Source organism: Hyaena hyaena, unplaced genomic scaffold (assembly GCF_003009895.1).
Source record: "Hyaena hyaena isolate Hyena2069 unplaced genomic scaffold, ASM300989v1 scaffold_129, whole genome shotgun sequence".
Lineage (NCBI taxonomy): Eukaryota > Metazoa > Chordata > Mammalia > Carnivora > Hyaenidae > Hyaena > Hyaena hyaena.
This window is the reverse complement of record NW_024080763.1, coordinates 462,980-479,224: the sequence shown is the minus strand read 5'-3', so window position 1 is coordinate 479,224 and position 16,245 is coordinate 462,980. Positions and strand designations below refer to the sequence as shown.

Below are 16,245 nucleotides of genomic sequence, written 5' to 3'. Positions count from 1 at the left end.
ACTCACAACCCTGAGATCAGGACCCAAGCTGAGATCAAGAGTTGATGCCTAACCGACTGAGCCACCTAGGCACCCCATCTGTCTTTTGAAGCCAAACTCAAATCATGAATAAATTTTCAAATACCTTTCAGTGTTACCCCAGAATGACCAACTACCAGACATATTATATACTAAGTGAGGTGCCACAGAAGGTTCTGGTTGTGAGAAGTGATGTTTCTGTCCTGAAACAAGTTTCTTCCTCTTGCTTCAAACTCCCGTGTGCGGGATTCTGCTTTCCTTTGGTTCGTGCTGTTCCTTGCTGTTCTGGTCTCACTTGACAGCTGTATTCCCCAGAGGACTGACGGAAAGAACACTACCTGGGCCACAGAGTTGCCCACGACATCAAAGATCTTCAGCAGCCGAGGGTGGGTAGCTTAAAAACACAAGCCTCCGTTTCTTCCATAGCTTTCTGGAAGTTCATCACAATGTGCATTTTAATACGTCTCCTACGTTATCCCAAATATGCCAGCACAGCAGCTAACTGAATTGACATATAGCAATGATAGACTGTTGCAAAGCAATAAAACAGGAGATTTATTTAGAAAAGAAGCCCTTGTACAAGAGACCTCCCTTCCGCACGGCGCACTTCCAAATGCTTATATGTAGGACCCTAGAAAACCACTGCTTTCTGCTCACGGACAGATGCCACACCAGGGTGACAGATCCTGCCCAGACGTGACCTCTTTTGTCACACACCTCCGCCTTTGTCTCTAATATTTAACAACCAAGGACACTTGGGGGCAAATCTACCATGCAGAATGCAAGCTCAGAAATGAAATGTGGATGAAACGGACAGCTGGGTGATTCTGGGAGGAACGAAAACACAAAACCCCCTTTTCCAAAGAGGAACACCACTTATGGCTTCTCTCTGTAAACGCAGCCGTGGCTTAATATTTTGGCCAGCACAAAGCTGCCAAGTAAAACATTATTAGGGGTTACTTTTACTTTGACAAATCTGCAGTCAGAAAATTCTTTGCTTTGCAGAAGCCTATTGTGCTATTCACTGTTACATTCTTGGGGTGAACCACACTAAGCCAATTTATCAGCCTTGACAGGAGAGTTTGGAGTTATCTGCCTTGCAAAAGCTCTCTGGGTATTGTCTGGAGACAACGGCCTTTCTCGTTGGGAATGAGGCAGCCAGGGAGAGCAGGTGTAACCCGGCTGGATTCACAGGGACTGCGGGTCACCATGCATCGGGGTTCCTGAGCTGCCGTTGCCTCGTTAATAAATATGTGCCGGGTCACAGAGTCTGTCCCAGCTCTGAGCTCTGGGTGACGTCAGTCTGTCGTGCTGACTGCAGGAGGGACACGGAAGTGACCCGAGGAAGGAGGGGGTGGGGGTGGGAACTGCCTGGGCAGCTGCTGAGAACTTGGAGCGGACACAACTGTGACAGGAAAAGCCAACGTCGCAGGAAACCAGGATGGATGGGAAGCCGTCCAGATTTCTCTGTTGAAATCGATTGGAAAAGGAAAAAAAAAAAAAAAACCCAAAAAACAAACAACAACCTCACTTCTCTTCCAGCTGATAAATGATTAAGGCATAGCTGGTTGTGGAAAACGTGTTGCTGACTTTCTGCTTCCCACTGATTTCACTTCGCAGGCTAAAATGGAGTTTGATTTCCTTCTGACAGCAGAAGTGACAGATTCCACAGGCCCGGGGCGGGGGGAGGGGGTGCTCTTTACCTCGATGCATTGCACAGAGCAGGTGGAGAAGAACCGAAAGAGCAGAAGTCTGAGCACCCCATCCATCAAAACTAAAGCCAAGATTTAAAACAAAGCCTCAGTGTTCGCATCTATAGAACAGGGTAACACCAACTGCCTCACACTCCACAGGTCCGGATCAGTGAGCTAGTTAATGTCAAAGCATCGTGAGATGCTGGTTGCCAGGATTCATAGAAAAAAGCTGTGTATTTCTTTTTAGAGTTGTGTCTTGGTCCCTTCAAAGTACTAACATCAGTGCCTTGTATATTCAAGGACTTAAAAACATTTTCCATAGGGTGCAGAATTTGTCATTAGTTGTGGCCCGAACGTAGCAAGCGTTAAACTGTAAAACCACGGGGGGCGCCCGGGTGGCTTAGTCGGTTAAGCGTCCGACTTTCGCTTAGGTCATGATCTCGCGGTTCGTGGGTTCGAGCCCCGCGTCGGGCTCTGTGCTGACTGCCAGCTCAGAGCCTGGAGCCTGTTTCAGAGTCTGTGTCTCCCTCTCACTCTCTCTCCTAGAAATAAATAAAAACATTAAAAAAAAAAAACTGTAAAACCACGGGTATGTGGGAGTTCGAGAGGAAAACAATTCAGGAGGCAGAGGGAAGATCAAGCAGTTAAGTGTGATGCCTCATTTTGAGACATACGGTGTGAAAGAGCACAAAGACACAGGTCCAGAATGCAAGGGCTGGGATTTCTCTAGCTCAACCAGAACCAAGGAGTGTAAACAACTAATAGAAGCAAAATCGCACCTGGGCGACTCTTACCTGCTATGCAATCGTGGTTGTGATCGGTTCCTGGACGCTTTTTCCAAGTCTTTCCCAAAGCTCATGTCACGTGAGCACACTGCACATGTTTCCCCAACCTTGGGCTCCACAGCTGAGGCCAGGCTCTGAGCTCAGGGGCGGACAGGACCCCAAACGGAGCAGACCTGGCCTCCGTTCTCTGAGAACACGATCTGACGATTCCTCCTCTTTATGGTGAATTCCACAACCAGCCCAAAGACCTTCTTTCAAAAACAGCTCCTCAAATTCACAGAGCTCAGAGCCGAGGTTCCGTGTTCTTAGTCTCCAGGAGCACAAACCCCCCATGATTACCATTTTCTCCTTCCCTAGTTGGGCAGGAGGCCCATTTACAGTGAAAGAAGGTACGTGAGGTCACAGTGGGGATGGACTTGGCTCCGTCAAGTTTCGAACCCCAAATCCTAGGGCCATCTTTAAAAAAAAATCTTTACATTTTTTCACAGTGATGCCCAGGAATGAAAACCTTCAATCACCGCGCACAGAATTTAGGCGCAGGCGAGAAGGGGGTGCTGCCGGGACCCGTCTGGTCTCAGGCTGCCTGGCAGGATGGAGGTACAGCTCAAGGAGGCCCATTTCGGGGGCTGGGGCTCCATCTTACCTTGCGGGTCAGCGACAATGAGCATGACTGTTAACAGCAGTTACCACTGGTTGGTGAGCCCCTGCTGTGGGCCGGGAGCTCGGTGGACATTCTCACCCGTGCCCCTGTGACTCAGATGGTAGCATTTCAATTGTGCAGATGAGGACACAGAGGCTCAGGGAGGTCAGGTATCATTGTCACAGTCACGTCAACTGTCAAAACGCTGCTCTCTGACCCCAAGTCCACGATCAGTGCAACCACAGCGCCTCCGTGGCACTCAGAAGGCCTCAAGGAGCGGCTTCTAGGGGTTACTCCTGGGGAAGGGCCTCAGGTCAGTGTCAGGCTTGCCCTGAATCAGGATCAAGGACGGGCAGCCGGCCTCAGGCAGAGGCAGAAGCCAAACCTGCGGCACTGCACGTTACTCCAAACCCACCTTCCGGCACCTTCCAGAACATCTTTGGTGTGATGGGAAACAAAGGCCAGGCCTTGGGATTTATCCAGCACCTGAGGTCAAGGGCGGGCCAGAATGCACACACCTGGGGGAGATTGTGAGCCTGTTTGGGGCCTAACAAGCGGAGGGCGGAGAGCGTTCCTTGCCTGGGAAGCAGTGGGATTCTTCTGGAAGACTCCTTGGGGCTGTCGGGGGGGACGGAAGAGGGCCTGGGTCTGCACTCCGCCCACCTGCAGGTGCAGGGGCGGGACACCAAGGGCACTGGCTCACACAGCAGGGCAGAGCCCAGGGTGACCGGAAGGAGCTCCTCCTGTCAACTCCACAAGTGGAAAGCGACTGCATTAGGGCCAAACGCTGACCCAGCCCGCCCACCAGATGGGCCGCAGAAGGCAAAGGAAAGCGCCAGGCCAGGAGCAACTGATCAAAAACGTCCTTAGTAGGACATTTCCATCGTTAATGGCAAACACCTGGGATGCAGAATGAAGCCATCTGCGGCGCATTATAATTCATGTTTCTACAAGTGAACTTTGACCTCTGCTCCTCCTCCCTGGAAACCAATTAAAGCACAAATGTAATTTCCCAGAATTTTTAATAAAGAAAGATACCAACTGAGCTCTGGTCAGTTGAGAGGAGCACAGGTCGTCTCTGGACGTTACCAGAAATTTGACCTTTCACTTCTGTGCGCAGACAGCTGTTTCCTCCTGAATCCAGTCCTGAAGGGCACGGGGCTCAGAGGGCAGGGTGGGGCGGTGCGGGGGGGGGGTTCCCAGCCCGTCACAGGCTGTGTCTTAGAGGAGGAGCTTCTCAGCTTCATTACAAGAAAAAGCCTCTGTCTCTGCGTGGGGCTTGTCAGGGACGGGGCTCTGGCAGAAGCAGACAGACCCAGAGGTAGTAAGGGACAGTGTGCGTGTCCAAGGTAACGCCGTTCTTCCCCCTGCCCTAGCATAACCTGCAAAGATTATGCCATTGCTCTGCTGACTCTGAGTGTATAACAGGGAAGACGCTTTTAGTCAAATGTGACAAAAAAGGGGTCATGCTAGATAACCTCCAAGCCACCCAACCAGGGCTGAAGTTGGGCTGTCCTTGCCTCACTGAGCTCCTGGCACTGGCCCTCCCACTCCCCGTGATTAGGAACCAAAGTCCCCTCGGCTCAGAGACACCTGGGGAGGTGTGGAGGAATGGACCAAGAACCGGAAGCTGTGGGCTGACATCTAGAGTCTGGGCCTGACCAGCTATGGGGCCACTAGGCTCCCTAAACTTCAGTTTTCTCATCTGTAAAATGGAGGTGATTGTATGTACCCTTTCCTCTAAGGCACAATTAAATGAGAAGGAGATATGAAAGTTCTTTGCAGACTGGAGTGTGGTCCATGAAGTCTACAGGGCCTTACTCTTACTACTACTTTCATTCATTCATTCTTTCTTTCGTTCGTTCATTCATTCATTTATATTTTGAGAGAGACAGAGAGAGAGAGATAATGAGCCAGGGTGAGGGGGTAGACAGACAGGGAGAGAGAGGATTCCAAGCAGGCTCTGCATGGTCAGCACACAGCTGAATGTGGCGCTTGAACTCACGAACCGTGACATCATGACCTGAGCGGAAACCAAAAGTCGAACTCTTAACTGAATCACTTTATCATGGAAGGCGTCCCTTACCACTACCTTTAGATTTTATATTTTTGACCCGTCTCCTCTCACTTCTGCTAAATTAAGCAAAGGCTTTCAGGAGAAGACACTTCAGAAAAGACTCCACTTTCTGAAAGCAAACTGTTCCTGTCACTTATATCTCCATGGAGTATGTACAAGAAAAGCAATGGCCCCAGCCACCGATTTGCCACCCATTTCCCTGGGGTGTCTCTGCTCTTATTCTTTTTTATTTTATTTTTGTTTTTCATTTTATCTTTGCTTTTCTATTTATTATATCTATTCTTGAAGCTATTATAAACCCACTGTAGAACGATGTGGAAGACACAACAGATGAAAACGGCAGTGCCGTGAATGCTGGTTAGTATAAGAGATGATGGGTGAGAGTCTTCACCCCAGAGGTTAGCCCTTACACAAAAGGTGGAGAGATGGCCTCACTCTGCATACATCTGACTGTGCTGCAACCAGCATATCCATCCATCCATCCATCAGTCCACCCACCATCTTCCCTTCCTTCCCTCCCTCCTCCCTCTTCCTTCCATCATTCCATTCAACCATCCATCCGTCCACCCACCTTCCTTCCTTCCTTCCTTCCTTCCTTTCCTCCATCATTCCATCCATCCATCCATCCATCCATCCACCCGCCCATCTGCCATTCCACTCACCATTAGCCCTCCATCTACTGACCCATCCTTCTGTCCATCCATGCTTTCATTTGAGAAATATTTATTGCACTTCCCTATGTGCCAGGCACTGTGTTAGGTGCTGGGGATGAGGGTTTAGCAAGAACCAAACAGACACAATTGCTGACCTAGTGGAGCTTGAAGTGGGTCCTGCTGGAGATTGCTGGTGGCAGAGAGGCCCACAATTTGCCCTTGACCTCACGTCGTGGCCTCCGTGCCATATGCCCAGGGAAGAGGAGGAAGCCACGGGTGTGTGTGTGGGGGGGGAAGGGACGCACTGGCAGAATTTCAGCTATAATGTTTTCACACATGTTCTACCACACATAAAATGCTGGATTAACGAGCAATGACAGGAAATAATTCTCTGCTGTTGTAATATAAGTTGAAGGAAGTTTGTAGAACTAAACGTTTAAAATTGGGGCAGCTTTCCTGCCTCCCAGAAGTTGTGCAGGGACACTGCTCTGTACCGAGGAGGCTTCAGCCCCCAGACGAAACCCACACACGGCTGTGGCCACGGCCATGTGCCAAACACACCGTAGGGCTGAAGTGCACATCTCCCCGCATTCATCCTCGGCCTTGATGCCTGGCACCCAGCCACACACAGCTCCCTGAAGCCTGACCACCCCCTCAGGACAGATGCGCTTCTCTTCTTCTGAGGCTTAGCTGCTGCAAAGCAGCGACATTTTTATTTAAGTAATATGCAGGTGGAAAGGGAGGGGCTGGGGACCTGGGGACTCAGCCTAACGTCCTGGGGCTTGCAGCTGGGTGGCTTTGAAAATGTAGGTCGTACACTTAACTTTCTGAGCTGCAGCTTTCTCATCCTTAAAATGGGTATCTTAAAGACACGTGGACCACACAACAAATGACCCACAGGTTACTGACAAACGAGGATGTTGGAATCCAATCCTTGAGGGTCAAAGTCAAGTTCTCCCATGTGCATTTCCCCCGAATGGGGCATTTAAGGAGCAGTGGTCATGCTGAGCCATCTCCCCAGCTTGACCTCTCTGTTTTGTGTCCAGCTTAAGAGTGGAGGGTGATTCTACTGGGCTCTTGGCCAGGGGCTCTTAGTATCCAACTCTGCGTGAAGTGCAGACGAACGCCTGTATTTTACAGTGAGCAACAGCTAATTACACACAGAGGAGCAAGAACTTTCTCCATACTGATGCACCCTCTTGAACTCTTCAAGAATCTCTCCTGCCGGTTCATTTCCCTCTTATGATAATGTCGGGATGTAGCCAACTAAATTACTCTGGCTATAATTAAACTGGTTCTGAGTGGTGGCATTTTAATGTTACTAGAATTCCTCATTTTGTAGTGTTCTTCCTTTGTCCTTTCCTTGAATAAAGATTTCCATGTACCCCCCTATGCTTTGAAGAATGAAGTGAAGCCTTTCTTAAACTTTTCATTGAGAAAACAATAATCACCTTTAAATGAAGAGATAACATGGGAAAATGATTTCCCACAATCCCCTTCTTATAAAATCCCCTTCTGATAAATGTATTTCATGATCTCAGTTTCTCAGGGTTCAAAGGAGGGGTGAGTTTTCATTACATGGATTCCGCACTATTCTTCAAGAAAGCAAGTTGCACAAAGAGTAGAGACTTCCCAAATACATCAAATTTCTATCAGTTCCCAGCACATCCCCAATTCTGGGGAGTCTTTCACTGAGAAATTCATTTTACTTCCTTGAAGCACATTTTCAGAGAGAGGTCTCTTCAAACAGAAATTCAGTTTTCCAGCAGCGTGAGCTATGAATCCCTGGGGGTGGGGGTGGGGGGTCCGCCTGACCTCATCCAATTCTTTAGAGTTCAGACTGCATTGTATCCCAGAATGTCTTCCCTACCTACCATCCCTTCCAACTTTTTCAAAAGAATATTTATTTTTGAGAGAGAGAGAGAGAGAGAGAGAGAGAAAGAGGGAGGGAGAGAGGGAGAGAGCATGAGCAGGGGAGGAGCAGAGGGAGAGGGAGACACAGAATCTGAAACAGGCTCCAGGCTCTGAGCTGTCAGCACAGAGCCCTATGCGGGGCTCGAGCCCTCGAACCATCAGATCATGACCTGAGCCGAAGCCGGATGCTCAACCGACTGAACCACCCAGGAGCCCCAGTCCCTTCCAACTTTTGCTCCTGGTTCACAATGAATTATTGTTGTTGTTGTTGGTTTTCTGAAAGTGTGAAATGGTATTATGGTTATGTTTAGAAATGCCATCTTATTTTGTACAGGCACACACTTCTAGAAGAGGTGCTACGAAACCCAAGACCTTATAAATAGATCAGTGTGGTGAGCCTCAGGGCCCCAGAAATGTCCCCCATCAGAGTCCTGAGGTTCTCTTATGTAATCAGTGGTTTGTTTGCCTGTCATGAGTTCTTAGAAGTCAAGGTTCCTGCCTTCTGGCTCTGTGCTCCCACTCTGCCTCCTAGGACCTGGCACATAGGGGCACAGTAAATACTAGTTGAGTAAATGAGTAGTTTCATTAGGCTTGGTTGCCTAACCCCATTTCCATACAGTGGGCCTGTCCTGAGTCAGAGTCACGAGGGAAGCTTGAGCCTGGGTGGAGGCCAGCCAGATGTGCTCCACGTCCAGACAGCTGTGTAGTGAGCAGGTATGCGATGAAGATTTCCTGAATCGGATTAAATGGAGTTGAAGGTGCCAATTATACAAACTTTTGAGGACGTAGAATGGCAATGCTTTGGGCTTAAACGTGGTTATTGGATCCAGTTGTGGACCTTATTCCTGAACGCCCAACCTCAGCTTAATGTGAATTATTTACACCACTTGAGAGCAGGGGGTCACTCCCATTTGAGTTTCTTAGCCCACATTCTCCTGGGAGCACAACACACTGCTTTCCATTCTCCGCAGGGAGCCAGGAGCACATTCTGTGCATCAGAGCCGTTTGTCTGGACTAAAGAAAACCCAAAGAGCCCCAAACCTGATCTTAGCATCAGCACAAAAACTCTGCAGTAATTTCTTTTAGATACACACACAGGCAGTGCAAAAGGGCTCTTCCACGGCTCTTTGAATTTGAGTCCTTAAAGGATGCTTACAAAGTGAAATCCTGAAGAGAGGAGCATTTTGTTCATTAAGTATGCAAACTTGGACAGGGGAGAGTGTATGTGTGGGTGTGTGTGATGTGCTGCTGGGGTGCTGACGCAGGCTCCTTCTCAATGCATTCCCAATGTCTATTGTTTACAAGAAAGTAAACTAAAATTTATATCCTATCGCTTTTACTTATGCTTTACAAGAAGCACACCCTGCCTTTTTAAAAATAGACACAAACCCCTTAATTTGACAAGCTCTAATAGCTTGAATGCTAGTGATCTTAAAAGTGGGGTGCCTGGGTGTCTCAGTCAGTTGAGCGTCTGATTCTTGATTTCGGTTTGGTTCATGATCTCCTGGTTTGTGTGATCGAGCCACATATCAGGCTCTGTGCTGACAATGCAGATCCTGCTTGGGACTCTCTCTTTCCTATGCTCTCTGCCCTTTCCCTGCTTTCTCTCTCTCTCTCAAAATAAATCAATAACCTTAAAGTGAAAAAATCTTAAAAGATAAGTCAGATCATATTTTTGCTTTGCCTAAAACCCTCCAATGACTTCTCACTGCCCTGGAGACAAAACTCCATTCCTATCTGGTGGACTGGGCTTTGCTCGCTCGGCCTCCCCTCAACCCCCTTCTTCTCCAGCAGCACCAGCTCCCCTGTGCCCAGGCCCCACCTCCATCTGGATCCAGCCCCATGAGCCCCTGGTCTTGGGTCAGCGAAGCCGCGTCCCCTCCACCCAGCTGCACACGACGTCCCCCATCCCTGCAGGCTCTCCATTCTCTTCCTTTTGCTCTTCTCTTAACTGTCACCTCCAAGAGAGCGTTGCCCCAGGCCCCCAATAAAAGTGGGGCTCCTAGCTCACGTGTTTCCTTAACACCTTCTTCCTTTGTGTCCTTCAAAGCACTTCTTTGAACCCATGATTTGTAATTCATTGTTTCTCAAGTCTGTCTTCCCCGAGAGAGGGGAAGCTCCACGAGACAAGAAAAGTGTCTGTCCCCTTCACAGTCATCACCCTGACATCCATGTATCAGAGTGTGTGACATCTCGGTATGTGCCTCGGACTCAGCTATATTCCCGCCATGAGAGGCTCTCCTACCCCCACTCTTTTTAACAGAACACTTCCTGCAAAAAATAAATGAAGCTTGGAGAGTAACTTTTGAATGCCAATACTGTTTTCTTTTGGTCTACACTGGGAAGTGACATTTACAACGATGTTAAATAATCTCTTCCAAAAGTGTGCAAACTCTTCCCATTTTTCTTACTTCCATAAATGTGGCATGCTTCGTCCTCAAACCCTTCCAGACCGAATGCTCCAAGAAGCTCGTTAATGGATGGACTCAATTGAGTTGAAACTCCCACATGAATCCCTAGAGACTGCTTTTGCCAAAGAGTCATTTCCAAGGCAAGTCTTCATGTTAACTATCAAAAGACATAAAACACATGCTCACGCACTCGCCCGGCCTCGCGGTAATTAATGGTACAACTGTAAGGAAACTCCCTCCAACCAAGTCTGTAAGATGCAACTAAAGTCACAACACCCTGTTGTAGCAGGACCGCTCAGGAGCGGAGACTCCCCCTGGGGCTTTGGGTCCCATCTGCCAATGACGGCAGTTGGTGAATGTTTCAGAGTTGGGATTCTGGAATGCCTTGATAAAGAACAAACACGGTATATTAAGGGCTGCGCATTTCCCCTTGAAAGCATGTGCGATACTTGGCTCTCTGTGATTCAGAAAGACCTGAATATCATTAAAGTAGTCACCGATCCATCTCTTTTCGAGCTCACCTTTGAGGCTAAGACTCGAATGACATTTTTTAATGTGTGCTGCCTGTGCCGGAGTCAGTAGCGTGGAGGAAGTTGGAAGAGGGCTGCTTGGACGTGGGCCGGTTTACAATGAGCCATTCACAGAGAAATCGTGGGAGCGTTGCTGAGGGACCGATCCGAGGCACTGCAAGTGCTTTCCAGCAACTATGCGCAGGGATTCTAGAAGACGCCCTCAACATCTCGATGGTTCCAACGCCCCTGTGTGCTAAACAATAGTAATATTGCTGTCGTGTATTTGTGGAGTGATTTACAATTTACAAAGACATGTGATCTTGTTTAATCCACTCTGCTGCTCTCAAGAGGCCCCTGTGAGGTAAGGGAATGACCACGTTGAGATAATACTGCAGATTAAAAGCAGCCTGGAAGTTCTCCGATGGGTGATGGATGGCCAAGGGTTGCCTGGGCGGCTTGACCTCCCCCTCACTGTGGACTTTTGTGATTAATTTACCCCCTTGCTTTAGGAAGTTTCTTTCCATCTGAGAAAATTAAAAACACCACTCTCTGGACAGGAATGTGGGATCATAAATGAGAACCAAATAGAAGAGATTTATGCAAAAGCACCAGCTCAGCAAAAGAGAAAACTTAGAAGTAGCTAATAAGATATAAATTAAGTAAAGGCTATTAGCAAACCTCTGGTAAGGGGGGCGGGCTTTGAAATGATTTGCTGAGCTCTTAACAATACCATTTCTACCTATGATTTCAAGAATCTCCAGGGTCATTTGGCTCATATCCTTAAACACTTCCATGAAGACTTTCTCATTTGAAGGGCTTTACACAAAATTATATAGGGAGTATCGGAAAGTAGATCTTGCTAATGTGCCTCCGGAATCATAATTTTTAGAGTGGAAGGGTCTCCCTCCCCTGTGTGCTCCCAATGACCATAGGTCTAGGGGTCAAAAATATTTCTTTACTATCCGAACAAGTAAGTGGATGGATGGGTGGAGGTATGGAAGAAATGATGGAAAGATGGAGAGATGGATGGGTGAATGGAATAAATAGTGAATAAATAGATGGATAGATGGATGAGTGGATCAAGTGAATATGGATGGATGGATAGATGGACAGATGGAAGGAAGAAAGAAAGGAAAAAGACTAGCTCACTAATTTTTCTGATGAAGAATGGAAAGACCGAGGGGTTACACAGCTGCTCGTATTACCCAAAACAATTGGTATCAGAACATGGGCTATCACCTCTCTTTAATCTTAGACTAGTGTTCCCAGTCTAGATTTTCCTCTCTTCCATTTGCCCATGTTACCAAGAGTTGTAAAACATACACAATATCCATCATTGGGAACCACTTCTGGGGGAAATATAGGCTAATGTGTCAGTGCCTATTTGATAATCATGGAAATTGAGCAAACAGTGGATTTTCTGTAGCCACTTTGAGTTCATCAAGAATGAAAAAGCATGAAGACCACTCAGTTGTATGTTGATTTCCTACCAATGTCCTTGCCTGAGATTCACCCAACACGGGCCAGTGATGCTGGGCTCTGTCTGGAAACAGAAGATACCTGAAGGCCCCTGGCCCAACCTCACGCCCTAAGAAGGAATTCTTTGCCCCAAATGCCCAACAAATAGTTATCTTGCCTCTGCCTGGACCGTTACATGACAAGGAGCCTACACACTTTCTCAGAGAAGCCTGTGTCCCTCTTGGGAACTCCCTTGTTAGCTAGGGTTTTGCGATATTTCACTTCCGGTTGGTGTTGGCCTAAGATACTATTACTTTGGGCTCAGGTTCTTGGCTTCTGTTATCACAGACTCAGAGCAAGTTCCTCTACAAGGTCTTGGTGACTCCCCTGAATCGTGCCAAAGACAGAACCAGAGGCAAAAAAGATGCATTCCCAAAGGCTCTGTGCTAATGGTGGTGAAGAGAAGGAGTAACTTGCTAATAAGGTAACAAGGAGATGCCTCATGAACAGCTCTCAGGCAGGGACGACATGCAGTGCTGCCCAGTCTTTGTTTTGGGGGGTGACGTGATGCCCTAGGAGCCATCTGAGGAGCCCCCCAAAGCTACTGCTTACCAAAGCATACATAACTGCATTTTGTAACAATCCATCCCCCTCCCGGGGCCTTTATGCCTCTGGGAGGTGTCCCCCCGTCATGCCAGGCCTGGCCCCTTACCAGAAGGTCTTCAGAGAGGCCAGTCTTCGGGCTGTAGGTCTGGACCACCTTCCCACGGCAGTGCTGCATTCAGCAAGCCCAGAGAGAGGGCCTCGCTGGGAAAGTGCAGCAAAGATAGACGTTGGGAAGGTCTCATCCAGATATATAAAAAGAAGATGGTAGCAAGTGCATGTTCTCCTTCCCTAATGAGGCTCTCCCCACATTGGCACAGCACTTTGGTTTGGGACGGGCCCTGGGAGGTATCGGGATCTAATCAGAACCTGTACTCAATCACTCCACCTGATTCCACCTCATTTGAATGGTCCCTTAGTTGAAACTATCTTCCATTTTCCTCCAGGTGAACTGAGTCTGGAGTTTCAGAAAGGAATTCCAAGAGGAAGAACGATGCAATTTATTGAAATGGAGAAGTCATGTCACTGAAACCTCGCAGATCTGATAAGGTGATATATCAGAGATAGGGATGCTGTAAACCTGAGCTATTGATGCATTTCAGATACACCATTGGGCCAACCCCGAGGGAAGAAACACTCCCCAACTAGCACCCTCTGAAGGACATGTGACCCATCTAACCTTGACCCCTTTGCCCAGTGAGTTTTCCAGGCCCTAGAATGGCTGGAGTACTGGAGCTATAGGCTCAAATAGAAAGCATGTGCTCATGTTGTTGAGTAATATCCCAATTTCTAAACAAAGACAGTGTTCACCCCTCCCTCTGCCACTTCTCAGGGAAGAGGTCAGTCCTTATGCCATGTAGCATCACAATCTGGTTGCCTATGACCTTCTCAGAGGAGTGTAGTCCACTCTTGCTACTGAGGAAGGGATTTCTTTCTGGATGTTTCCATGGGTGCTCTTGCCAGAAAACCAGGGAGATTTTTGCTCAGCAGTTTCCCAAAATGCAATTCAACGTCAGGCCCGGCTCTACAAGTAGCGGAAATGTCGGTACTTGCCCGGTTGAAGGGTTCATGATACAGCCTCCTTTGTTGGCAGCCACGCTGCAGCCACAGCCTCTCTCCAGTGTGTCATGGTTCATCCCGAAATTGTGGCCCAGCTCATGTGCCAGGGTCACGGCTGCGCCAAGGGGGCTGTCTGAGTGGTCCTCAAAGCAAACACAAGAACACAATGTATAGTTCACATCTCCTTGGCCTTTTCCCCAGCCCCTGTCCACTTCTCTCCCCTACCATTGACCACTTGACTGAATTTTGTCAACACTTTACTGAATCCAATCCCTTATAAGGAATGAATACAGAGCCCCATTATTTAGTTCAAACTTTAAAAAGACCTGACCTATTCCTCTGCAGAGGAATGCATATGTCATGAATACATTTAGGACTCCTTATGTCTTTATGTGAAATTCTCAAGGTGATCATCTACATTCTGTTCCCTGCAGTCTCTTATAAAACATCTTTCTTTTTTTTTTTTTTAAAGTTTATTTATCCATTTTGAGAGAGAGAGAGTGAGAGAGAGAGAGAACAAGTGTGTGTATGCATGGGAGAGGGTGATGGGCAGAGAGAGAGGGAGAGAGAAAATCCCAAGCAGGCTCTACGCTGTCAACACATGGTCTAACTTGAGGCTCGATCCCACCAACCATGAGATAATGACCTGAGATGAGATCAAGAGTTGGATGCTTAACCAAGTGAACCACCTAGGTGCCCCAAAACACCTTTCCATTGAATGTAACAAAATGTTGTCTAAACCATAGGAAGAAGCAGCTCATTCCTTCATGGGTAATAAAAGTACCATTTTATCCTTGATCAAGAGGAGGCTGAGAGAGTTGATAGGGGAAGCATCCTTAGTGACATTCTATAAGTTAAAAAAAATTTTTTTTAGTGTTTATTTATTTTTGAGAGAGAGACAGAGACAGAGAGCAAGCAGGGGAGGGGCGGAGAGAGAAGGAGACACAGAATCTGAAGCAGGCTCTAGGCTCTGAGCTGTCAGCCCAGAGCCCGATGCAGGGCTCCAACTCATGAACTCTGAGATCATGACCTGAGCTGAAGTCAGATGCTCAAGCAACTGAGCCCCCCAGGAACCCTTATACTTTGTGACATTCTAAACAAGACCTGAGCAGGTATTACTGAGCATGCCCCTCCTCTCTACCTAGTAGAGAAGGATATTTGAGGGGCGCCTGGGTGGCTCAGTTGGTTAAGCATCTGACTCCTGGTTTCGGCTCAGGTCATGATCTCACAGTTTTGTGAGTTCGAGCCCCACGTCTGGCTCTGTGCTGGCTGCACAGAGCCTGCTTAGAATTCTTTCTCTCTCTCTCTCTCTCTGCCCCTTCCCTGCTCATGCTGTGTCTCTCTCAAAATAAATTAACTTAAAAAAGTTAAAAAAAGAATAATACTTGGAAAATTAACAATAACTCACACAAAAAGCTAACCACATTGAGTAATCTGTCTGAAGATTCACTGAATTAAGATTGTAATCTGGTTATGCCTCACTCTTGCTCACCCCTTGCTGATTCTGGAGATGGACATCTAGAAGCATCCTTGCTCTCTCTGTTGCTTCTGGGAATTCATTCGACCCTTTGATGGGTTTTGCTTGTCTCTCCATCTGGCAAGCATTGCATGGACACCCCTAACTTAATGAAGCATGTAGTTGGCTTCATAATAGATACTGGAAATTATTGTTACCTACAATACCATTACTAAATTATTCAACCCTAATTATTAAAATATTGTCCCTTGACTTTAACACAAAAAAACTGTTGATTACTAAACATGATTTGCAGAGTTTGGGCCCCTCCGTGGTGTTTCTGAGAAGGGCTGCACACCGCAGCACAGTGAAGGTCCTCTATTCAAATACTGCTTTGTGCTACTCAGGAAAGAGATAAGGGGTTTTCTAAGAAACGTCCAGGAAACAGTGACACTATGCTTTGGAGAAAGAGTCATTCCTGATAGATAACTTTTGCAGGGCCTCCTGTAAAGTCATCCTTCTGAAAGACTACGTAGGTTCTTGCTCAGAGCTGTAGCTGCCCCTTTTAGGCCCTGAGTCTAAGAAGAGTACAGCACATCAAGGAACCAAGTCATTCTTAGAATGGATGGAATTCCTAATAAATTACTTTGTTTAGATTTTACAGTTTCCTGTTGTAGGAAGCTTCACAAGTATGTTTCAGGAAATCAAATCTCAAGAATAACACAGGTTGGCAAAGAGAACGTTGTCAACCTAGGAATGTGGAGGGCCGAATTTACCATGCTCTGGCACAAAATACAAGGAATTCATCCTTTAAAAATGAGTATTTGATTCTTTTGTATCACCAAATAGCTCGTGTTTGTTTTTAATTGCCAAAGTGTTTTATGCTTTCTCCCGGATAGGTGATTATGGACAGAACTGTTTTTCAGGAGACCCTGATGAACAGTTGACATTTGTAATAAGAAAAA

At 47.3% G+C, this 16,245-nt stretch overlaps 1 protein-coding gene across 4 annotated transcripts in view; it reads right to left on the bottom strand.

Moving 5' to 3' along the window:
- The window catches only part of ADAM12 (ADAM metallopeptidase domain 12), a 346,871-nt gene that overhangs the window by 66,908 nt on the left and 263,718 nt on the right, over window positions 1-16,245 (bottom strand). For all 4 annotated transcript variants that reach the window (XM_039237898.1, XM_039237897.1, XM_039237900.1 and 1 more), the window contains one exon: window positions 13,819-13,967. In XM_039237898.1, the coding sequence (XP_039093829.1) occupies window positions 13,819-13,967 (149 nt within the window). The remainder of the gene's footprint in view (window positions 1-13,818; window positions 13,968-16,245) is intronic.